General features: G+C 38.1%; 1 protein-coding gene across 1 annotated transcript; it reads left to right on the top strand.

The window, feature by feature from the left end:
- The first annotated feature begins 2249 nt into the window (after window positions 1–2249).
- Window positions 2250–21217, top strand: LOC139710207 (FERRY endosomal RAB5 effector complex subunit 3-like). The gene is made up of 13 exons (XM_071622141.1): window positions 2250–2406; window positions 5925–6073; window positions 7028–7209; window positions 8467–8566; window positions 9293–9414; window positions 10528–10625; window positions 13322–13406; window positions 14316–14437; window positions 16013–16141; window positions 16813–16896; window positions 18224–18426; window positions 19392–19517; window positions 20568–21217. Exons 1-13 carry the CDS (start codon window positions 2250–2252, stop codon window positions 20664–20666), a joined length of 1656 nt encoding a protein of 551 aa, XP_071478242.1. The 3' UTR covers window positions 20667–21217.
- The last annotated feature ends 5174 nt before the right edge of the window (window positions 21218–26391 follow it).

Here is a 26391-nt window from a genome sequence, read left to right as displayed (position 1 = left end):
TTATCCTCCTTCCACCCAAACAGAATTTCTTCCCAAGTACATTTTTGAATTCAACATCCTCTATCATTTCTTCACATAACTCCCAGAGTAATTTCATATGCTCACAAATGTGAAATAAGTGTTTGTATGTTTCTTCCTCTTTTTCACAAAAAGAGCATAAGTTACTTGCAGTAAAACCAAACCTGAAAAGATGGTGATTTGTATAAACAATACCATGAACTGAAAACTCTCTTAATCGGCTATTTAATGTACATTGTCTTGGCCTTAAAAATATATTTTGTATCTCCCTGACAGAAAACCCATAATTTTGATTAATTCTATCAAAAATCAATACTGCACTTTCTTTTTCCTTAAGAAATTGCAAATACATTTGTTTTGATCTTAAATTGCTAATGGCAATTGTTTTCCCTCCTATAATAAAATCAGTTTCCAAAATATCTTTTTCTTTTTCTTTCATATTTCTCCTCCAACCCATCGGTATATTTTCATAGATACATCTTAACAAATATATATATATATATATATATATATATATATCTTTAACTCCTAAACCTAAATCTCTAAAATATACAATTCAATTCACCATTATTTCCTAATATATGTTTTAATCTATAAACTCCCTTTTTATACATATTTTCATCATATATACAATTTCTATTCAATCGTATATATTTATTATTAAATATCATGACATTACCACTATATAAACTACTACTAACATTACTTCTCATGCGTTTCTTTTTTACCCACACTTCATAATCTTTTTTGTTTTAAAGAATATTTTATTCTTCATCAATGGAAACGTAATAAATATACAAATAATACAAAATTCTCCGGACCAATTTTATAATCCTTTACATCAATGAATACAAACTGATACCAACACTTTACATCAGTTTAACATGTTTTGATACACTCTGGTACATTTTTTTCACAATCCATATACACAATCCATATATAATCATCTCTTCTTTTCTAGTTTACATTACTAATTCCTCAATGTCTTAACAATTTTATTCTTTCATTACATAATAAATTCTATTAACTGAATCACTTACCCAAAAAATAATTTCTTTTCAGCTTTCATTCAATCCAACCTAAAATATCAATATCCATTGATTCAAGTGTATCGTAAAAAAACAAAACAAAACAACCCCCCTCGCACCCCCCCACCACTCTATACCCCCGCCCATTCTCCCTCTTACTACCCCATCCCCCATCCCCCATCCCCCATCCCCCTTCCAAAACCCCCATCACAACAAAACCTCAAAGGCAACTGAAACCTGTGTGTCCTGACTTACATTATAACACTTAATACGAGTGCGTGGAAAAGGCATTTCCTGGTGGATGTGCAGCAGACCCTACTCTATTAAATAAACGCAAAACAAATTCTTAATTCTTTTTCCAGTTCTCCCACTTTTGTAAATGTATTGACAACGTATTACGTATAAATGCTAATTTTTCCTCTTCTAACCTATCCTGCTCTGTAGACCTTTTAATGAAATATTCCGTTGGAATAATCTAAATAATCCTTCCTAAAGAAAGGAATTTCTTCACCAAAATTATAACATGGTTAACTAACTGAGCTTTTCTTTTATCTGGTAGCTCTATACCAAAAAAGATCTCTTCCCAACTCAACTGTTGCAAATCAACATATTCAAAAAAATACTACATTTTCCCCAAACTTTCCTAGCAAAATCACAATAATATAAAATATATGTTTATACGTCTCTTCCTCTTTATGACAAAAAGAACATAAATTATCATTTACGAACTTAAACTGAAATAATTGATGATTTGTGTACACTATTCCATGCAATAATCTATATTGAAAATCCCTCAAAACAGAACTCAAAGTGCTACTTCTTATCCTACTAAAAATTCATTTTATATCTCTATTAGAAAAATCACAAAAATATAAATTTCTCATTGTTTCTATCACCAAAGAATCATCACTTACTTTCTTCACTAATTCAACATAAATGTCATTAGAGGTAATCGGTTAGATTGATCGAGCATAATATAATTGTAATCGATTAAAATCAAGTCACATGTTTGGTAGCTGTAACAGGTTCCGTGTTTATAAGGGTGTGTGTGTCTGTGTATGTACAATGTATATGTGTGTATGTGTGTGTGTATTTATGCGTGTGTGTGTGTGTGTTTGTGTGTGTGTGTGTCGCTGTGGGTGTCATGTGTAAAAAGTGTATGTGTGTGTGTGTTCGTTTGTGCTGAGGACAGAGGCGGGGAAGATGGACTCCGTTCAAAGGGAATTCACATTTTCGTTTAAAACCAAGGAATATCTGACTAAATTGGCTGTGCCTATTTCAATTCCACCGACAATATCATGCGAAGAATTTGCTGGTCGATTGATGAACGCGCACTCCTTACCTTGCTTTGTGGAAGATGGTAAGTTTCGAAATAAAATGTGGGTGTAAATTTTACAAAACTCAATCAAAAGTAATTATAGTCCGACGGCCTAATTTTTGTGTTGGAAACTTGCCTGTCCACGAATCTACGATGATGGGGGGGGGGGGGGGGGGGGGGGAGGAGGGCCTGTTCTTTTTAGACGGCGCAGATTGGGGACCCTAAAAATCTATTGGGGACCCTATCCCTTCTTCTTCTTAAATTCGTTGCCTCCTTCAATAGACTGAAGATTCTTGCAGACTGGTGCTATTTACATTATAATACAATTTATTTACAGATATTTACAAGCACATAGAAAATTTGACGAAAATACTAGCCATGGCACTGTCACCCACTGTGATCAACCGTTTCGAAATGATCCCACAGATGGCGCTGAAACAATTTCTGACGACAGGGAATTCCAGTTCCTTACAGTTACAGTTCTTGGGAAGAACGAATGGCGATGCGATTCAGTTCTCGAATATGGTACCTGATAGGAGTGTGGTTGCGAGGCTCTCGTTAACTGAGTAGCCTGTTTGATGATATACTATAGTCCCGTGCTGAAAGAGGAGTGAGATTATTGTGTATTTTGTACATCATAATTAGCCTGTCATTTTCTCTGCGCTGTTCCAGAGTGGTCCAATTAAGTTCCCTAAACCTAACCCTAATCCTAATCCTAACCCTAACCATCAAACCCTAACCCTAACCCTAACCCTAACCAAAAACCCGAACCCAACGTTTTTCCCATAGGTTTAACATGCGCCATGCCCCAATCTGTGCCGTCTTTTAAAAAAAAAAAACGTGGGGGGGGGGTTGTGTTCATACCATACTGTCACTGAGTGTCACTATTAAACTTTAAAGAACTAGCTAGGTAAGTATGATCCAAATTTACTGACAGTAGAGACAAAATCGCAGGTTCCAGCGTATTCGCAGGTACCGAGGTAGGCCTACCTGCATATATGCAGGCGATTTTAGAAATTTTGTGCTCTAACGTTAATTATTGATTAAAATTAAATTTTAGGTCCAGACTAGTCTATGATAAAGATTATAGACTAAAATCAACTTAAGGTAGAAAGTATAATCTAGATATTTAGATTTCATTAAAATTTAAAGCCTTCGACAAGGTACCGCATCGACGATTGTTAGCAAAAATCGAGTCTTTTGGCATTGCGAATCCTTTCCTTTCATCCCAAAATGGTTTCATCCCAAAAAGGTTTCATCCAAAAAAAATTTGTGTTCTCACGGTTGGCGGCAACCAAGGTAATATAATGTACCAGGTATGATTACACTATGAATATTGAAAACACTGTTCATCATCTTTCACACGTGGATGCATGCAAGGACCTAGGAGTCACAGTTGATTCTAAACTTAAGTTTGAACAACATTTTCAGGAACAAATAAACAAAGTAATGACATTATGAATCTAATAAGACGCACATTTGTTCATCTAACACCCTTGTTAAATAAAGATAATTTTTTATTGTTACAGTTATATATAAAGCTTTGGTAAGACCTCATTTAGAATACGCCCATGCGGTATGGAGTCCTTATTTGAAAAAAACATATAACGGAGGGCCACAAAATTAGTTTCTGAAATAAGATCTTTATCTTATGATCAAAGATTGAGGCACCTCGGACTTTCAACTTTAGCATGCCGCAGAGCGAGAGGTGATATGATTGAAGCCTTTAAATTATTTCATAAATATGATCAGGAAGTAGTGCCTGAGTTGGGTTTGATAAAAAAATGCACAAGAGGACATCTTAAGTAAAAAATTATATATTTTTCGATCACAAACCACTACAAAAAGAAATTCATTTTACATGCGCATCAGGAAACCATGGAATAGTTTACCTAGAAATTTAATAGATGCACCCAGTGTCTTCACCTTTGAAATTGGTTTGGATAAACTCTGGGAAAATGAACCCATAAAATTTAAGTTTGATGCCACGCTGCCTGGTCACTACCTAGCTCATCTGAAGGACTGAACCTGTCCTCAGACTTTCAACTCTAGCATACCGCAGGGCGAGAGGTGATATGATTGAAGCCTTTAAATTATTTCATAAATATGATCAGGAAGTAGTGCCTGACTTGGGTTTAATAAAAAGATGCACAAGAGGACACAGTAAAAAATTATATATTTTTCGATCACAAACCACTACAAAAAGAAATTCATTTTACATGCGCATCAGGAAACCATGGAATAGTTTACCTAGAAATTTGATAGATGCACCCAGTGTCTTCACCTTTGAAATTGGTTTGGATAAACTCTGGGAAAATGAACCCATAAAATTTAAGTTTGATGCCACGCCACCTGGTCACTACCCAGCTCATCTGAAGGACTGAACCTGGATCTGAATATAGAGGCTCAGCCTGCGTTCAGAATCTTCCATAGGTATCCATAGGTATAATAAAATCTTCAAAACTTTAAGCTGCACTCTAACGTTAGCATGGTTAGGGGCCTACCTGGAAGAAGAAGAAGAAGAAAAACCTGCGAATTTGCAGGTTGCGTTCCGATTGTAGCCTCTTGCGGCCAGGCGTTTCATCAGAGGTTTCCAAAAATCAGTCCGGGGGGGGGGGGGGGGGGGAACCCGCTCATGGATCACATCACGAGGACTGCCCCCCGTACGAGCACTGCCCCTTCTCATGAGGCCCCCCGCGAGGCCTCATGAGGCCTGCCGGGGGGCCTCAAGAAGCCCCCATTCACTTTTATTGAATCTCACATCTGACGTATAAATTTTCGCAACTTTGACGTAGTCTGACAGTGACATATTCTGTTAGTGTTTAAACGTTGTAAACGACTGTCGCTTTTGACGACAAAATCACGAAACAAAATGTCTTTTATTTTGTTTGATTTTAACAGTAATTAAATGAGATGATTTGTACCACTCACCTAGTCCTGACTCCTAGGTAACCTACATTGTATTTTGCTGATGGTTGAGTTGAATTTGGTGTTTTGTTGGTATCCAGACCTTATTGTTGAATTTTTCGGAGTAGATTGTGCGATGATTCACAAAATCAACGAACTACCACGAATGCTCAACCGGAAGTACCGTGGTAGCATTTTACGTACGCCCGTGCATTTTGTGTGTTACATTAAGCTTGTCGTCTGCTACATAAAATTTTACACATGTATTTCCACGTATGCTGCTCTCGTGATTTGACCTTGCATGGGTCACTTCCGCTCCTTTCAAAAGCGATTATCTCAAAATGAACATTGTGTGGGTTAGCTCTATATTGCACCAACCTCTTCAATTGAGACAACTACAGTAGCAACCAAGACTATGCTAGAAATAGAGCTGCCATATTCTATTGTACTTACAGAGTACGGTATGTAACATCATATGTGCTTAGTACCGGGTATCTTATCATGCCCGGAATTTAAAGCTGTGACAAGCACTAAAGTGTAGCAAAAGATCATTTAGTTAGATTTTTAGTTTAGCAAAGGGAATCATTGAACATTCTGTTGTGCCACAATTCATTCCTTGTCTGTTGGGACTGTACATTTCATCCAATTTCCAGAGCTGACGCGAGAACTAGAAAAGTTTGTCGCCAAGGCGGTGGAAGACTTCCACAATGAGAACGGGGAAACGGCCATCAAGTTGCTGCAATCTAGTGGAGACGAGGAGATTGGCAACATGGCAGACAAGTGGGCGCGGGCTTTCACTCAGGTCAGCCAGACCTTCAAAGAGGGTCATTACCTCCGCCAAGGGAGGAGGTTATGTTTTCGTTACCATTTGTTTGTAGTCCATGTGTGCAAAGTAACTCACGATAAAGTAATATCTGGATTTTGATGAAACTTACAGTGCAAAGGTTCAGAATGACACAAGGAACAGATGATTAAATTTTGGTGCTGATCTGGAGACTTTTATGGATTTTATGAATGATTTTCAATATTTTAGCAGATACATGTAGGGTCAATGAACCTAGGGGTTCAAACATGCATTTTTGAGGTTTTCATACGTTACAAGCATGTGCTCTACTGCAAGTCACACCGCTCAGCTGAGGGTTGTTGATGTAACAAAAGGCTTCTTTATCGGGAATTCAGACGATACTTACCGTAGCATCATTCTTGGTGGAAATCACTGATCTGTATCTCTGTGGAAGAACAAGATTATTGGTGGAAATTAGCTTCTTTTGCAGAGATCTGTACTCTCAGAGTGCTTCTCTAGTTTCACAATGTTATTATGTTTTTATGTAACCCTCAATAAATCTACCACACCATTCTGCACTACCCTGCCCTGCACAGGAGAAAGAGAAAATGATAATAATTGATCAAAATGGCTGATTTTTATTTGGCCATCTTCATATATTTCTTGCTTTACAATGGTCTGAGGGTCTTTGAAACTTGGCCAAGTTTGAGTAATGCAGAGTGCAAGACCACCATATTAAGCAATTGCTTGAATGGAAATCAGCTCCAAAATACACATGTATGTATGGCATGTATGGGCATGGAGGATTGTGTAAATAGATTTTATAATAATGATAATTTGCCTGTTTCTATAATTCTAGAGGAATTTCATAGGTTTTTGATGTGCATGCAATGTGTAGGCCTACAATACTGGTGCTGTGTGCATTATGTGGAGATTTGTTTTGTGTTTTCTAAATCTTTGACTGCTATTCAGGAATGTGTGAGCTACGCACCAAACAGCAAGCCAAAGGAGGAGGCGGTGTTTGGTGAGAAGTACCACAGCCTAATCCACTCCCCGGCACTGGAGACGGTCTTCAAACTGGAACACACATACTCCATGGACGTCGAGAATATCGTCAGGCAGAGGGACGCCGCACTGAGACGGTTACAGAATAAGTGAGTGATCACATTGACCAGAAGCATTTTACTAGAAGCGGTCAAAGACCACAAACCCCCACCAAAACCATAAGGTCACTGAGGTCGCACCACTATGCGCAGATCCTGTTAAAGGCACATAGTCCCGGTGGTTTTAAGTCAAATGTGTACGCGGGCGCACGGTGCAAGTTTCTTATAGAGACCTACGCTATCGACTCCTCTTTAGCGCTTACAGTCAGTGGTCCGATCACAGTTTGGCTCATGATTCAGCTGAGGGGGATGACAGCTTTAGCAAACTTCTTTTGTGATGTCATGATAAGAAGCACATATGCACGCACCCTGGCAATACTACAGACTGCGTGATGCCCAGAGAAGACAACGAAGGCAACGTTACTTAGCAACACCTACGTGCTTTACTCTTGATGACAGCTCAACTTCGGCAATCTTTGTATCAATGCTAATGGTGATCGGCAGTATCATCACAGCGCCCTCTACACTACCAGGACTATGCGCCTTTAACCCGTTCCATCATGAACTCTAAAATCTTACCAGGTTCCCGTAGGGAGAGGGTTAAAACAGTCGTGAACCCAGGCCACAATCCGGATCAGCAATTTAGATCACTGTCAAAATCTAATCATCTCGCTGTTCCTGTGTGTTATTTTCAACTTTTCATGGTATTTTCATTTAAATCCATTCACAGCTTTGTAGAGTTATTTGACTAACAGACCACCAAAAAACCCAAACAGTTATAAAAGCAAACAGACCAACGCTAGTCAAAACCTAATTTTTTTTTTGGTGCACATGTAGTTGATAAAGATGACTGTGATAATGATTAAGATAATGATAATATTGTTCATAGTGAAGATCACAGGACTTCCTTATCATATTTCTGGTCCGTTTCCATCTTTAGGTCCTGTTTACCTTTGGGAACAGTGATTAAAAAAAAAAAAAATCAGGATATGACATTTAATGCATACATGTATGTGTAGGTTTGTTGTACCACAAAACATCCTATCATAAAAGATTTTCGTGATAAAGCCTAAGATATAAGGAGGTATCTGTATATTTCTCAATAAACCATAAGTCTGTAGACGGTTTAGTCTGGAAGCAATTTTATTATAATACATTGTTCTCATATTCAACAGAACCTAACATCAATTTTAGCAATTCAAATGTTTACAGTTGTTGTTTCTATCCCTAACTCAAATTCAAAAACTATTTAAAGCACTAATGCTGGGTTTTTGTTTCATCTGCAAATGATAAATTATGCCTTTGAAGGCAAGCTGATGAAATGGAGAGAGCAGTGAAGAACCTTGACATCACCCATGACGATCTCCATGTGAACCGACTAGCTGCCATCCACTTTGATAACACACAGGTATAAAGCATGCTGGACGTCAATCATGGTTTGTGGAACACTTTAGAATGGCTATTCAGGTTATCGACGGTGCTAACTAGAGTGCACTCCCTTTATTGCGAACACGGTCATAACAACATTCTTGTTACAACAAAAATCAAAATTCAGGTCCCAAAGTAATCTTGTTTATATCTTTGTAAACTTATACTCTTTGCTTATAATAAATTTTGATACAACAAAAAATGGCAGTCTCAATCAATTAGGAGTACAGTGAATTACTTTTGTGTGTGTGTGGGTTTTTTTTTTTCCTGGTCTTTGCCAAAAATACTGCAGAATGGACAGGAAATAATTGTTTTTCTAAAATGATGTTGCTACACATCTCTTTCACAGAAAAAGTAAAAATACTCTTTTTCTCTAAAATGTGGTCTTTTCAGCCATCAGAAAACCACAATGCTGTTCACAAGTTAGCCTCCCTGAGTCATTACTAGTACTATGTACAGTAATTGACTAAGCATAAAAAGATAAAAAGTAGCCAAACATTGATTACCCATCTCTTGAAATGACAACATCATTGTCATCAAACCTTTTTCACCTCTGTTCTAAATCAATAGGTATGTACAGAATAGAAATTTGTGAAATTTCATGAATATTCAATTACAATCTCTCGCCAATGTAATTTGCTTTTATGTGTCAGATGCAGGACATTTTTGGATGTAATTGGTCTTTTTTATTATTTTTCTGGGACAGAGAGAAGAGGCAAAGTGGGACAACGAGCTGCGAAACCTGCAGGATTCCCAGCGGGGAGAGTTCCACCAATGGATCAAGAGTCTCCACGAAGACATGGCCAACGGGATGGAGGGACCTGTCAGGTGCACACATATTACCAATGGAAATCTCTCTTAACCTGTTGACGGACTGATTTTGCTACAACAGGCATTTCCCAAAGACGCTTACCCGAGTATACTCGGGACTCATCCTCAAAAGGGTTAAAGGAAACCCAAACCCAAAGAGAAATGTGGATTGAGTGAAAGCAGCAACATATTAGTAGGACTTATCAGTGAAAGTTTGAGGAAAATCGGACAATCAATGCAAAAATTATGAATTTTTAAAGTTTTGCTTTGGAACCGCTGGATGAGAAGACTACTAGAGGTTATGGCATCATGTGTGGATGGCAATATAAAGAAAATATAAAGGGAATTCCACAAAAATTCATTTTTCATGAAAATTACACATTCCGTCAACTTGATACTGACATATGTTAAGGGTAGCTGCAATTATTCCCCCTGCTTTCTGAAAGCAGGTAGTCAAGTGCTGTTTCATTATGCTAGAAAAGTTAATTTTTGTGGAACTTTCTTTATATTTTCTTTATATTATTGTCCGCACACACTGCATGACCTCTAGTAGTCTCCAAAACTTTCAAAGATTCAGAACTTTTGCATTGATTGTCCGATTTTCCTCAAACTTTCACTGATGTGTTCTACTAATGTTGCTGCTTTCACTCAACCCCCATTGCTCTTTGGGTTTGTGTTCCCTTTAACTCTTCGAGTGCGGCGCTGTAACCCTTGGTGCACCATATTATTCTGAGACTGCAACACATGTAAACACTTTTGGAAATCTTCCTATTTTTCCAAAGCCACGTAGAACTTTTTATAGAAGCATTTGTGCTTGAAGTGCAGTACTGCAAACTTGTAGGAGAAAATTTTAAGTGTCTCTTTCAAGCCACTCATGATGAAATTTCAAGTCTCATGAATCCACTTGATTATTTTGTAAATATGAGTGATTCTTTTGAAGTTTTGATGCTGATTTAACTACCAGGAATATTAACCTTCACACAAGCAAACAGGCAATGAAATACTAAAATACATTCTACCCTTCTAATTAAAAGTAATAATAATAATAATAATAATGATAATTGTTTGTAACACAAAGGCTTCCGATGTTTTTCTTCCACTGTGTCAAAATCGCTGTGACGATTCCGTCAGTCGGAGGATACGAGCCCTCTCTGACTCCATGCCGGTGGAAGCAGAGGAAGTGATTCCAGAACAGCCTCAGATGGAGGAAAGTTTCACCATCCATCTTGGTTAGTGCTAGTCTTTGTCCAAGACCATCTCACTGTAGGAATTACAAACAACAGACCTCCCAACCATTCTGAATTTGGAGGAAAAATTATGAACTTTGACCATTCCCAGCTCTTGTTTCAATTGGAGTTTCCTTTTTTTCTTGACATTAAAGTTTACTATACATTCCCGTGAGAACTGCTCTTTCTTTCCTATTTTTAGCCAAATTGTTCCTATTTTAAGTCAGAAAGATGGGGAGGTCCGAAAGAATCTAGCTCAGAGGTTTTCATGTGAGACTACTGTGAATGTCATTATTTTCGTGCAATAAAGTATTCTGGCTGAGCAGCGGAAAAACATACTGGGGGGAAGTGGATCTTAAATTAATGCTTCCCAATTTTTACTCATGGTTTTTACTATCAATTTACACTCACAACAAAGACACATACTTGGCTTCTTTTTTTTTTCACTCCTATGTTCTTTGATGATGGTGGTTGCCTTTCACCATGTGCTGTGGTCTGCACTATACCACACTTTATTGTGAAAAGACAAGTTCACCTTCATGCACTGTATGCATGTGGATTAAGTAGTGAATGCAGCAATATTATTAGAACATGTTAGTGAAAGTTTGAGGAAAATCGGACAATCCGTTCAAAAGTTTTTAATTTTTACATTATCTGTGCAGTCACTGCTGGATGAGAAGACTACCACAGGGTATGATGTCACATGTGTATAACTATATAAGGACAATATAAGGAGAATTAAATTTTTTTTTTTTTTGGAAAAAGTGCACATTTCCTCAACCTGTCACTGATATATATGTTAAAGGGTAATATTATTCCCCCTGCCTTCTGAAAGAGGCAAGTCAAGCATTCTTTTATTTTGCGAGAAAAGTGAAAATATGTGACCCGCTACAACAAAATGGTCCTAAAGTCGCGCACGGTGGAAGCTGTGAAAATCGAGTGTGAAGTTAGAGCATCAAAATTGGTCAAAACTTACGATTTTCTGAATTTGACATATTATTAGAGTCTGACATGTCTTCTATCATCTGTCGAAATTTTAAAGCAAAATGATGAAAGGAAAGACCAAAAAATAGCATTTTTCTGCGCCATGTTTTTTTTTGGCGTTTCAACGAAGCAGAAATTGGTTCGAACATTTGGATTGAGCGCCACACATAGGCTCCGCCCCTAACAACGACCAGAGTGATCTCATTGGTCAGTTTGCTGCTTGCCGCTAACCGAAGCGTGAAGCTCGCTCACTGCCCAGTCGACTGGTGCATGCGGGCGGGTTGCGCTATGCCTAGCCGCTTCACCTGACATCCTGGTCACTGATTGGTTGGTGAGGAGACCGCCGACGCTGTGTTTGAATGAGCATTTCGGGGGTTGCTAGGGCTTAACTTCTATTGTCCGGAGGTGAATACTGACTTGCGTATCTCTTGATTGTGATTGTGTCGCAAGGAGAACTTTTAGGGCGCTTTTCTCGAAACAGTCATTTCCCAGACGTCTTGACATGCTCTCTTTTAAACATCGATATCTCCGCAGCCGATTATTTTTATAAGACGTGTTATATATCAATCAAAAGCAGAAAGATTAGGGACTTGTGTCATGCAATTTTCAAATAATCGACCTCGCCCGACTTTGGGATCATTTTGTTGTAGCGGGTCACATATGTTGAATTTTCTTTATGTTTTCTTCATATTGTTGTACACATATGACATCACAGGCTGAAGTAGTCTTCTCGTCCAGCCATGACTGAGCAGAAATTTCAAAAATTCATAACTTTTGAAAGGGTTGCCCAATTTTCCTCAAACTCTTACTGATGTGTTCTACTAATATTGCTGCATTCACTCAATCCGCATGTCTATGAAGGTGAACTTGTCCTTTAAATTTGATATGGTCAGGTGTGCATATGAGCGAATGACAGTTGACTCCCATTATAACGAAGTCCTCGGGACCAGCAGTTATCTTTCGTGATACCGAAATTTCCTTATAACGGAACACATGAACAGTAAAAATAATTAGAGTGGATAACGTTGTGGCCTGAATTTTTACTCCGTTGTAACTACCGTAATCTTGTGATAACCATGATCGTTATAATCGGAGCGCACTGTGAATGCAATTCACTGCAATCCTGTAAGTATGAAAGACGAGAGTTCACACCCCCACCTTGGTAGCTGTGTATTAGTCCTCCACTTTTTGTTCAGTCCACATTTGACACTCAGAGTAGACTTCATCATAAATTAGGGGGAAAAAAATTATCTATCACCAATATTTGTCTTTATTTTTTTGTTTTCTATTTTTTTAGAGGAGACATCCATTTCTCCCTATTCATGTTGTTATTTTCATTATTTCTTGACCTTTGACCTTAAAAAAAAAAAAATGGGTGTTAAAAAATGCAGCATCTTTCTTTTTTATCTATCTTTTTCTGTGGCCTGTTTCCAAAGATGTTTACAGCTATTGTAGATTGCAGTGATTTTACTGACAGCAGCAACAAAAAAAAAAAGAAAAAGAAAGATTATTCATGACTAATACTTTCTTGGCGGAAGCCATATAAGAAGCTGCATTGCTGCAATGTCTGACAGTTTTAATCCTCTTTACAATGTTAACTCTTCTTATGCCAGGGGCTATGGACTGTATATGTTCAAGGGTATGGGTCTTTGGGTGCCAGTCGGTACTCTTAGCACCCAAAGGCTTAATGTTCCCCCTAATCGATTAATCTGCAGGGGCCCAGATGAAGACGATGCACAACCTGAGGCTGATGAGCGTCGATGTCCTGGACCTCTGCAGACACAAACCAAACAGAGAAGGGTGAGATGAATAGACACTAAGTAGATAAGGAGTATTTCATATATCGTCACTGGGGCGACAAGACCTCGTATCTACAAAATGTCAAATGTTCAGGAGAGCCAAAAAATATGGCGGCCAAAGCACTATGGCGAATGAGATAGCCTTTCCTTTGACACGCCGTGGTGGCTCCGATTTTGGGGTAAGACAGTTTGGATTCCGACAGGACATCACTTAGGTAATTATTTGACCACTAATCCAAAAAAGGCATTTTCACCAAATTTGCAGATACAAGGTCTTGTCACCCTAGCGACTATATATTTATTCATGTTGTTTCAGCCTAATTCCAAATGATTATAAATGATTGCATGTATTTACATCATGATATTTGTCTAGATAATTTTTTTTTTCAGTGAGCCCTCTTTTATGCTTCTCATAATTCCAACACTATTGCAATTGATACCATGTATTTTTTGTTTGTTTGTTTTTTAATGCAAACCTTTCACTCACAATGTCATAATAATGGAAATAAATGAAAATAAAGAAAAAAAATATGTATAGATGAATTTACGTGGGGATGAATAGTATTCTTTTTATGTATTCATGGCTCGCAGATAAAAGACTGAATTGCTCAAAGAATTACAACATGAAGAATGCAGTATAAATACATAAAAAGACGCTTTGATGGATGGATGAAAAAACCAATGAAACATTTAAAGGGAGAGTATTGTACACAAATACATTTAAAAGTTCAATCAAATCCCAGTAAATTCATGTCATAGCAAGCTGTTGTTGTTTCTCAAATATCTTATAACTATCACTAGTCATAGAATGTGAAATATATGATATGATCAGATGGTATTTTGATTGTGTTACCCCCTTTCTTGCTCTCTATGTATGTTTCATTTGATGTCCATTCTTACCTTTCATCAGAGGTATTTTAAGGCCGCAGCCACAGCGCCTCCAGACAGCACTATCCCTCTACTCCACCAACCTGGCCGGTCTCGTTCTGATGGTGGATGACAGAATCAGCTCCTACACCGGTATCAAGAGAGGTGATGTAGTACCCCTACCAGAGACTTCAACTCTCTCGCTTTTTGTGACCATTATTTCAAATTCTTACACCCTCATGCTTGAGTTTGAATTTCTCTAAAGGCGCATAGTCCCGGTGGGTGTCGGGGCGCTGTTGATGATACTGCCGATCACCGTTAGCATTGATACGAAGATTGCCGAAGTTGAGCTGTCATCAAGAGTAAAGCGTGTAGGTGTTGCTAGGTAACGTTGCCTTCGTTGTCTTCTCTGCGCATCACACAGTCTAGTTATGCCAGAGTGCGTGCATATGTGCTTGTTATGATGACATCACAAAAGAAGTTTGCTAAAGCTGTCATCCCACTCAGCTGAATCATGAGCCGAACTCTGATCGGACCACTGACTACAGTGGATCGGACTTCTTCGGACTGTGGGAAATGGGTCAAAGCGTAAGCACTAAAGAGGAGTCGATAGCGTAGGTCTCTATAGGAAACTTGCGCCGTGCGCCCGCGTACGCATTCAACTAAACCACCGGGACCATGCACCTTTAATAAATCTGACTGTGTGTCTTCCGCTTGAGATGCTCTTTTTCTCTAGCATAAAATGTGGCTTTCTTCTGCCCAGTCTTAGTTTTGTCACATATAATGGTAACAGATAAGGCCAAGATTTAACACCAAGGTGGTTTCATAAGAGGCGCCTCATAATATTCATCTACTGTATGTGTGCATAATATTGTGTGCATGTTCATGCAGTCAGAGTCTCGGGTTTTCTAGGGGGTCCATGCGGAAGAATCTCCAGTTTTAAGTTTTGTTTACTCCAGTTTATTGAAGACGAGTTTAGGAGGTTAATGTTAATATTTGGCAATACATGTACCTATATGTACTTCTTTCATCGCTCGGTAAGTAACACTATGACATGGCACCATTGTAAATTTATGCCGCCATGCAGTAGATAGCAGTTTACCTTGTACCAGAGCATGATGGTATGAATATGTCTGCAGTACAAAACACATGTAATGATTTTTGGGGGGTCGTACCTTGGTCTCTCCGTTTGTTATTCTCAATGTACATGAACACTTTGAGCTTAGAAATATAGTATGTCCCCACAAAAAATACAATCACATTCTTGCATTGATAACACACAATATGATTTAACTGTCAAATGCTACTACAGGGTCTTAAAATATAACATCTTAGCTCTATTTTGCAGGAAACCCCATTCAATTTAGGTTAAGTGCCCACAGAGAAATGTGGATTGTTGCAAAGCATGCCATGAGTCTGGTACTTCCAAGTGTAGCACTTGGATGCGCTTGGAACGAAACACAAAGGACAGAACTTGGAGGGAAGGGATTCCTGACATGCTCTTTAAAATTCCTCATTCTCTTTGACCTATGAAGCAAATCAAGTGGGGTTTTCTGTAAGATGTGGGCAATGAGTTATAGTTTAATACCCTGAAATTGTATTTGGATTGAGTGACTATATATTGTAAAAGTTATCATTGCAGAGGGTCCCATTGTGTATTTTTGGGGGGACATAATGTTACAGCAGGAATCAATATCATGATTGTAACCTTTGACCTCTCAAACTGGACTCTTTCCCCAGACTTTGCCACAGTTTGCCAGCAGTCCACCGACTTCCACTTCCCCGACCTCGAGACGCAGCTCAGGGTCATTCACCAGGGCGCCCTCAAGGTCAACGCCCGGCGCAAGGAGCAGAGGAAACTCGATGGAGGTAAATTGGTGGAAGCCCGAGTGTGAGCTTTCTACTACAAGATGTGATGAAAGAAATACAAAGCAACCTATTAACCCGTTGAGGACAGGCTAATTTTGCTACAACATGCATTTCCCATAGACCCCTGCTGGAGTATACTCGGGACTCGTCCTCAACGGGTTAAAATCACTGGTAGCCTTATTTGCACTTGTTCCCCTTTCATTTTCAACTTCTCCCCTTTGTCGTTGTTGTAAGGGAATTCGAGCAAACCAAACAACTCGAACTGTAATGAAACTATCGCTGTTAAAAACAGTCACTCATGTGCCATACCAATAGTAATCATTCTTATTACTGATACAAATCATTCCTTAATCGAGGGGGGGGGGGGTGTCCAGGAATTCCGTAAAGGGGGGGATGCAAACAGTATTTCTGTTTTACTCTTCCGGGTTTCACCTCATTTTTTTCTTGTTATTTCTTTTGTTTAATAACAAATAAAGAGAGGGTGCCCGCCCGGTGTGCCCCCGTCTGGATCCGCCACTGTTGATAGACTGTTTCTCAATCGTTTGTGGAAATGTGATCCCTTCAACCTGAAGTGCATATTGTTGATGAATAGTACCACACTGCAAATCATCACACGCCCTCTATGTTGATGACCTGACATTCTTAAGAGTGGTTCCCGTTCCATCTCATAGATATGAGCTCCAGCAGTAGTTCAGACGGCAGCAGACCGACCTCCCTCCACGAAGACGGAGAACTGACAACCAATCTCAAGACAGGTATCATGTGAAACGGAAGTACTTCTCAGAGTGGAAAGCTAAATTGTAGACACAGCATTTGAAGAATTACTTGAAGATTGTGATGTTATTGCATACCTGAAAACTGTTCAGTTTCAATCTGAATATTCAGTTTTTTCACTGAAAGAAAATGCGTTAATTTCAGTGTGTTCTAATGTTTGGAAATATCTGTTAATAGTGAAGTATATGAAATTTATGAGAGTTTAGATTTTTAAATAGTTTTTCTTTCTTTGTTTAGATTTATTACGTCTCAGGGATGGCAGATCTCGTCGCTGGGGCGACAAGACCTCGTATCTACAAAATGTCAAAAAAACATGGCAGCCAAAGCACTGTATCCAATGGGATAGACATTCCTTTGACATGCCCTAGTGGCTTCATTTTGGGGGTAAGACATCTAGGATTCGGACAGGACATCACTTTTAAGTGATTATCTGACTGTTAATGCAAAAGAGTCATTTTCACCAAAATTGCAGATACAAGGTCTTGTCACCCCAGCGACGATATGTTATTGAAGTAATATCAAGATGATACATTCAGTACTTTGGCGGGTTCTTTGACTCAATACACCACACTGTGGTTTATATGTGGTACATCATCAAGTTACCTATAAGTGTATAAAGTGGAGGATCATAATAGGAAACATTTGCATGGAAAGCTGATTTCTTACATCTTTTACACTTTTCTGACCTGCAATTGTAATTAATGTTCTTCTTCTTTTTGTAATGAAGTACCGTATGGCAGATTATTGATTGATGAAAAACACATCATCTGAAGAGCTCATATCTGCCCAAAACAAAACAAAAAATATTTTCCTATATTGTATGACTTTTTTTTGATGATGCATCACATGTTATCCTTCCTTACATGTAATAGAAAGAGAGCATATGATATTGAAGCACTATAGTAAGAACAACAACTACCAACAACAACTTCACAAGTATCACAGTGTCAATTAAAATTATGGCATTTGATGAGGTATGCATGAAAAAGCTTTGCTTTACATATCATCCCAAACCATGACCTTTCATTGACACAATGAGAGTATGATATCTAAGTGAGAAAAAAAAAAAAGATCGGCAGATACTTCTATATCATGAAATTTTCGCTTGGTTGTCATAATTTTTCTTTATTATTTCTGCAAAATTGCTAGCACAAAGCACAAATACAGAAAATGTCTTTTACAAAAACCTGTTTATGTACCTTGATGACGATTAATTTTTAGTCTCCATGCCCTACTGTACTATGAAGGTTTCGTACTGTGAATTTTTGTCACACTGTCCCACTATTCCCCCTGTCTGTTCCACTGCAGGTGATTTTTACGTGACGCGACACTCAAACCTGGCCCAGTGCCACGTTATCTTCCACCTCGTCTCCGACGACAGCCTGCGCTCCGCCGAGATCAACTCTCGGCACCCCTGCATCCTGGCTCTAAGAAACATCTTGAAGTACGCCGTCCAGTTTGACATCCTCTCTATCACCATGCCCCTCTTTCTCATGTATGAGATGTATGAGGTCAGTGACCACTACAGAAATGTTTATCTGCTGCTGTTTTTGCAGAACATTTTTCTGCTTTGTTTTGTTTTGTTTTGTTTTGCCTTGTTTTGTGGTGTGGTGTGGTGTGGTGTGGTATGGTGTGGGTGTGGTGTGGTGTGTGTTGTGTGGTGATGTGTGGTGTGGTGTGAGGTATGGTGTGGTGTTGTGTGGTGAAGTGTGGTGTAGTATGGTGTGGTGGGGTGTGCTGTCATGTGGTGTAGTGTGGTGTAGTATGGTGTGGTGGGGTGTGCTGTCATGTGGTGTCGTGTGGTGTGGTGTGTTGTGTGGTTTAGTGTGGTGTGGTGTGGCGGATTTCATGAGGAAAACCTTTTTTTTTTCAGATCATATTGCTACACATCATCAATTGGATGACAAGCTTGTATCTCAAATTTTGATTTGAGAATCACTTTTTGGAATAAATCATCAGATAAGATGTCAAGTGATGTCCTGTCCAAATCCTAACTGTCTTACCCGGCACATGAAGCCACCATGGCATGTTAAAGTGCTTTGGCTGCTGTGTTTTTTATGCTCTCCTGAACATAAACTCTATTTGAGATGCAAGGTTTTGTTGTCCCAACATTACCATGTCCATTTCAGTAGAGGTAAATTCACTGTTTTTCTGCCAAAACTACACCTTTTCAACCCTCACCATACCGCAGTGCCATTTACGTAAGGTTGCCAACCCTTCCTTTGCCATCAACTTTTCATCTATCAGCAGCTGTATGTTTTCTAATTTATAAGTTTATTTTGATAAGCTGATTACTACTATTTTCATTTTCAGTCAATGCCCAACCTCTTTGTTAAATTTTTATAATCAGTTTGAAAAATATTGGCATTACTAGAAAACTGCATTTGAAGGGGTGTCCCACAATTAATCGCAGGCTTTTTATTTCGTCTTTTTCTGTCATGCTTGTCACTTCCGCCATCGTTTGTCCATGGCGCAGGAGATGACGATTCCATGGTGCACCAAGCGAGCCGAGCTGGTCTTCAAGTGCGTGAAAGGATTTATGATGGAGATGGCTACCTGGGGAGGGAACGAGTCTAGGACCGTTCAGTTTGTCGTTCCAAAGGTATGTCTCTCTACATGTTGCTAATACAGTGCACTCCTGTTTTAACGAACACGGTTATAATAAAATTCCGGTTACAGCAAACTTAGAATTCAGGCTGCAACAGGATCCTCTTTATATCTTTTTTTTTCTTCTTCTGTTGTAATAAAATTTTGATTTTACGAAAGAAAATTGCTGGTCCTAAAGACTTAATTATAACGGGAGTCCACTGTAATACAGATAACTCCCGTTATAACGCATTCCTCAGGACTAGCATTTTTCTTTCTTTATGTTGAAATCTCATCACGTGAAACAGAGAGTTGGTGATACAAATGTGTACTTTGCTGTACTTATAATGAAATTTTGTGATAACCTTGTTTGTTGTAGCAGGAGCACCCTGGATAATAAACGGAAAACATTGTGCATTACTTTTGCACTGGATAACAGATGATGTTATTAACAATTTTGTTTTGATAATTGGAAAGGTTTTTTTCAGGCACACCCAAGCAATCTGAAGAAAAATAGCAGAAAATATTATAGAATATTTGGCACTTATTGATATGGCCACATGAGAGATTCGTTTCATTCATTTATTTTTTATTTCCAACTAAAACCCAGTTACAGTGAAATACATGTATTAACATATTCAGAGTTATAATCAGTGTTTTATAAATCAACACCAAAGAGTCAACATGTATTTGCAATACATACCATTGAAAGGTTTTTTTTTTATGTTTATGATGAGTGCCAAAGATCCCATATATTGAAGGTATGCAGCTCGTAGATGTTGAGAATAGACTGCCACTTTCAAAATACAATGTACCTAAAATACACAAGTTGTGATTGATTTTTATTTCTATGTATACATGTATACTGAAATTTTCATTGGGAGATGTTCAGTTTTGCAACTTTAATACTGACAGACTCATGAAGTCGGAAACTGACTCCAATGGTTCTTGGGAGAACTCTACCGAAGATAATGTGGAGCCATGGAGTCATTGTCTTACCATAATAATTTTTTTTAATTTCATTTGATTAAAAAAAAACCCAACACAATTCTGCTTCCATCCCCAGGGTATATCCGAAGACCTCTTCTCCCAGCTCAGCGCCATGCTGCCCCAAATCTTCCGGATGTCTCGGACGGTCGACCTCACGCACTCCAAGCAAAAGTAGCCCTCCTTCACATAACCCCTTTGTATGCTTTGAGTGTTGATTGGTAGAGAAAATCCCATAGCATTGTACAGACTGTCCAAAGTCCCTGGCAGAGACAGGGTTAACAAAGTACTACAGACTTATGTCTGGCCACAACATCCCTGGTGACCTTCACCTTGTGAGAAGGTCATGAGCTGTGACATTGATTTGACCTTGATGATGAAACCGATCATTGTTGGTTTTAATACATATGACTATTGAGTTTCCAAAGAGATGATAATCATTCAATAGACTCGATGACCAGATTTAAAGTCCCTCTGGAAATGAGACTACAGTTACATATTGCAGTCAGTTTTGCCTAAGGCCTACCTTTTCGGAATGAAAAAAAGAAAAAGAAAGAAAAACTCTTGATATTCACTGAATTTGACGCCTCTCGTACAGTGTATTCAGCTGTTTTCTGCACTGAAGGCAAAAACTGCTCACCTTTGTAGGTTACCAAAGATGCCAGATATAAGTTCTGTGCAGGGCGCTCCTTTTGTAATACAACGAACACCGTAATAATGAAATTTAGTTACAACGAAGTAAATATTCCGCTCCCAAAATTATTTTCAGGAAAACCTATCGTGCGAAATAACCTTCAGTCACAACGACATTCCTATACATTGAATAAACAAAAACTGTCACTCCCGAGGACATCATTATACCAGGAGTGGCCTGTACTTGCAGAGTTCAAACAATCAATCTACCTCCAGCGTCTTTTTGTTGTTGAGGAAGGGGGTGGTTTTATTTGTTCATTGTCAGCTGACCAATTTGATTTCTTGTACTCATTTATCTACATGTACCACTGTTGATATTCCCATTCCAAAGTCTCAAACAAAATCAGGTCCAGGTCTTAAAACCCTGAGCCTAGTCCTGCAATATATCTGCAATTTCAAAATCTTGAACAAAATCCAGATTCAAGGTCTCTAAACCCTGAGCCTAGTCCCAAATCCCCAATTCTAAAATTTGGAATGAAATCCGGATTTAAAACCCAAAGCTTAGTCCTATTATCTCCTATCTCACCTCATCTCACCTCCCATTTTGTGTTTCTTTTGCTCTTAAATAACTTTGTCAAGTCGGGTTTTGGTAATATGGAAGACAAATCCCTTTGCTTGTTGTCTAGCAGAGTCATTGTGGTTCTGTGGATTAAACCATGGTGTCTCAATCTTGAGGTCCCTGATTCAAACTGCTGGGAGCAGCTGATGTGCCCCTTTACTCACACTCCCTCATTCTTCAAACAAAACTTGTAAGACGTCGAGCCCCTGTAGTAGCTGGCTCATAGGCATGAAAGTACATACTTCCTAACTTGGGTAAAATAATTCCAATGCCCAAATATTAAGCTTACAGAACTCATATTCCTCAGTCTGCTAATGTACATTATACTTGTACCTGTATTTCTCCAGTTTCGTTTTTTCAAAGACCCAACTCCCTTCCCTTAACTACAGTGCACTCCCGTTATAACGAACATGGTTATAACGAAATTCCGGTTACAACGAAATGAATATTCAGGTGGCAGCATTATCAGCTGTATGGTTTTTTTTATTGTTGATTTATTCAGTTATAAAGAAATCTTGATATATTGAAAGAAAACTGTCAGTCCCGAGATAACGGGAGTCCACTGTACATGTATTACAAAAAAATAGATAAATAAAAAGTTGTGCATTGGAGACGTGAAAAAAGTGGCAAGATTTCTGTTGTCCAAATGATTTTTAATCACACATCATCTATGCGAATAACTCAGATGTTCTTTTATGGAAGTTCCAATCTTGCCAATGAATTTGATATTTAGCAATGTTTACTATGTATACTATGTAAAACATTGTTTTGTTTTAGATCATTCAGAGCACATGCAGTCCTCATGAGCATATTTGTATAACATGTACGTGTATATTTGTAAAGTAATAGATGAATATTAAAGTATGATCATGGTAATCATCTGCATTTGTAGGAAATGTTCCTTATTTCACTGTTTGTCTTTATTTGTCATAACCTAGTCTCCTGTTGAGAGTGAATGTAAAAATCTGCATCTTGAATAACAGTACCAGTAACCAAGATCATTTTTCTCATTGATTATGATTTTTTTTTCTTTGCATATTTGTTTATTGTTAGCTTTGGTCAACTGTAGTTTCCTCACTAGTATGTACAATACAGTGTAGTTTCAACTCGTGCAGAACACATGAATGAAGTCAATCAGTTGACATATTGGTATTCCAGGATTTTTAATCACATCAATTAATACGTAACAATCAGCTTCAGCAATATACACACATTATTTGAGTCACATACGAATTAAACACAAAGCTACAAAAAATTTATGAATAGGCAAGGAAAAGGGGCATACATAACCAAAAAAAAAAAGGTGTATATTTGTCATGCTCTGCAAATATTTAGAATATGACGATAAGAAAAAGACAAAATGAAAGATACTCTCCACAGAGTAGAGAACTAGAAATTCATGTCAGTCTTGACCATGTATTGTAATAGCCCTTAGACATATCACAGAGTACTTTTACATGGATCCTAAGAACAAAAGAAAATGAATCCCTTGTGTATGATCTTTATACCATAGTCTTGTATACACAATATCTTTTCAGCTTGTCCCTTTGTACGTATCCTCTCGCAAGATATATGAAGTGTTTGTTCGCAAAAACCGATAAGTCCATTTTTGAAGATTTTGAAGTACGTTCTCTGTCATAAAGTACAAACTGACAACTTTTAAATGATATATTGTTATAAAGGGACATTTGTGAAAATATGGTCAAAAGAAGCAAAATTTTTCTTATTTTTCTCGACCTTTAATCGCAAATATCTTCATTTGGCAAATATGGACTTATCGGTTTTTGCAAACAAACTCTTCATATATAGACATTTCTTCTTGGTCTTCACAATGGAGTTCCCACTGCCCTCCAACAAAAGATGGTATATGTGCCCTGGCTGATATAAAAATTGTACTCACAGACCATGTTACAACATGCATTACTCTGGTGTGACATGAGATGTAATTGAATTATTCTAGTAACATGGCAGCAATTTGGAACATTTAAAAATAGTGGTTGTTTTGATCATTGCAATGGTTGGAATACGACCATTGCACTGATCAACACTGTCCCGTTTTAGAGCAGAAACACACAATGTATGTTGCCGCTCTAAAACATGGCAAAATCAACATTTACAGAGATTATGAAAGATCCTCTGTGTATAACAACAGCCTTCATGTGGGACTGTTTCAATGAATCGGTTTTACACAATGATCAAATTAGGAGGGGTCGGGTTATCCAAATGCCGGTAAAACACATTTGTAGCTTACAAGTTACAAGTATGTGCATGGCACATACAGTGTACATTCAAATTGGTAAAATATGTTACTTTTTTTTGTGTATGTCCCTCTCTTGGTCCATCCCATTCACCTTCATCATTGTGCTAAAAATGGCCATAATAACTTAATACTCTTATATTACATTATCAAACTAATCATATACATACAATTGCCATATGATATTTCATGCTATGATACATAATTTTAATATGCAACATGTGCGCTGCATTACAGCTTACATCACTTCACACTTCCAACATTGCACATAACAGCTAATAAGCTACATGTAGTTCGGAGTTGGCTCATGGGCGCATTGGTACGAATGACCTTTCTCTTTTCTCAGTCGGTTTGGGGCACTTAACTCGTTTTAGAGCGACATAATGCATAACGCTGGTGGGGTGACAAGACCTTGTATCTGCAATTTTGGGGAAAATGACTTTTTTGGATTAATGGTCAAATAATGGATTAAGTAATGTCCTGTCCAAATCCCAATTGTTTTACTCCAAAAATGAAGCCACCACGGCATGTCAAAGGAAAGGCTATCCCATTCGCTATAGTGCTATGGCTGTCATGTTTTTTGGCTCTCCTGAACATTTGACATTTTGTAGATACGAGGTATTATCGCCTCAGCGACGATAAGCTTTACATAACAATCTATGGGATTCACAATCCTGTTCAAACAAAGAATAGAGTTGCGTAGACCAGATGAGCAGAACGATCCGTCAATTTACACTTGGGAAAGCATCCATTTCATTATTTTGCATTGAATGTATTGACAATCTCTTTCTATTGATATTGCCAAATACCACTTTTGCTGTCAGGAGGATGTGCTGGCAAGCAGCATTTATAAGTATCTCATGAATAATCATCACATTACAGATGCTTATCCCAATGAATTTAAAAACCATTATGCCTGTTGGTCCAAATGACCTTGTTTCTGCTCATGCGCAAAGTGGAACTACGAACTGGCTTATTGAAATGATAGGCTCAAAAGTCAGCACAAGATGCACCAAACTGAGAATGCAGTGCAACTAAACCAAGGATAAGAAATAAGATTGTAGAATTATCTCACAAATATATCAGAATATTACGACAATCTCAGTACGTGGGAACCTTGTAGTAACAAGGACCTAAAAAACCATGACAATTACCATGTTGTATCAGGTTTATCGGATATACATGTATCAGGTACAAACGATAAAAAAGGAGTTGGGACCTGCAAAACTATCTCGTAACAACGTTTTGTTTTATAGGGCTTAATAACCTCTTTATAACAAGGTTCCACAGTACTAGCAAAGTAATTGCATATCACATTTCAGATGAGCCAAAAATCAACCATGCACAATCAAAGTGTTTCTCAACACTACAAACACCTAAGCACAGTACCCTAGCTTCGTATGTCACAGAGAGAAGATTTGACACAGGTATGTATATGGTAATGAGAAAGGTCACATGATAGATTCAGAAAAAACAAACAAACAAACATCAATGACTTACATCTTTGGCTTATATCATCTAGTTTACAGGGATTAGTATATTGTAGTTTTGGTTGAGATGGGGCAGCAGGTTTCCATTCTTTGTGTGTGTGTGTGTGAGATACAAAACAGAGAAATCTCTTATGAAATAAGAAAGAGCATACAATTCTAACAAGAATTCATAGGTTTATTTGATAACAAGGAAAAGTAGAAATTACGCGGTGCGTAACATATGTCCCCGCCGGAAGTAGCATTTTGTAACAAAATGTGCAATATAGGTAAAAAATCAAGGTCAAAGGTCAAAGAAGTCAAAGGTCAAAATTCTGTGTAGAAGTTTTGAAGCCCTCACCTAGTGCCATCACATAAAGCAAATGGAATCGAAATTGGGTTAGAAATGGCGAAGGAGTAGCATTTTGTAGCCAATGTACAATATAGGTCAAAAATCAAGGTCAAAGGTCAAAGAAGACAAAGGTCAAAATTCTGTGTTGAAGTTTTGAAGCCCTCACCTAGTGCTATCACATAAAGCAAACGGAATCGAAATCAGGTTAGAAATGGCGAAGGAGTAGCATTCTGTAGCAAAATGCACAATATAGGTCAAAAATCAAGGTCAAAGGTCAAAGAAGTCAAAGGTCAAAATTCTGTGTAGAAGTTTTGAAGCCCTCAACTAGTGCCATCATATAAAGCAAACGGAATCGAAATCGGGTTAAAAATGGCGAAGGAGTAGCATTTCGTAGCAAAATGTACAATATAGGTCAAAAATCAAGGTCAAAGGTCAAAGAAGTCAAAGGTCAAAATTCTGTGTAGAAGTTTTGAAGCCCTCACCTAGTGCCATCACATAAAGCAAACGGAATCGAAATCGGGTTAGAAATGGCGAAGGAGTAGCATTTTGTAGCAAAATGTACAATATAGGTCAAAA

Source organism: Diadema antillarum, unplaced genomic scaffold, assembly GCF_040938485.1.
Source record: "Diadema antillarum isolate AM-2024a unplaced genomic scaffold, OU_Dant_1.0 scf00000038, whole genome shotgun sequence".
NCBI classification, from domain to species: Eukaryota; Metazoa; Echinodermata; class Echinoidea; order Diadematoida; family Diadematidae; genus Diadema; species Diadema antillarum.
The sequence above is the reverse complement of the archived record's forward strand: the minus strand, read 5'-3'. Positions and strand labels throughout refer to the sequence as shown.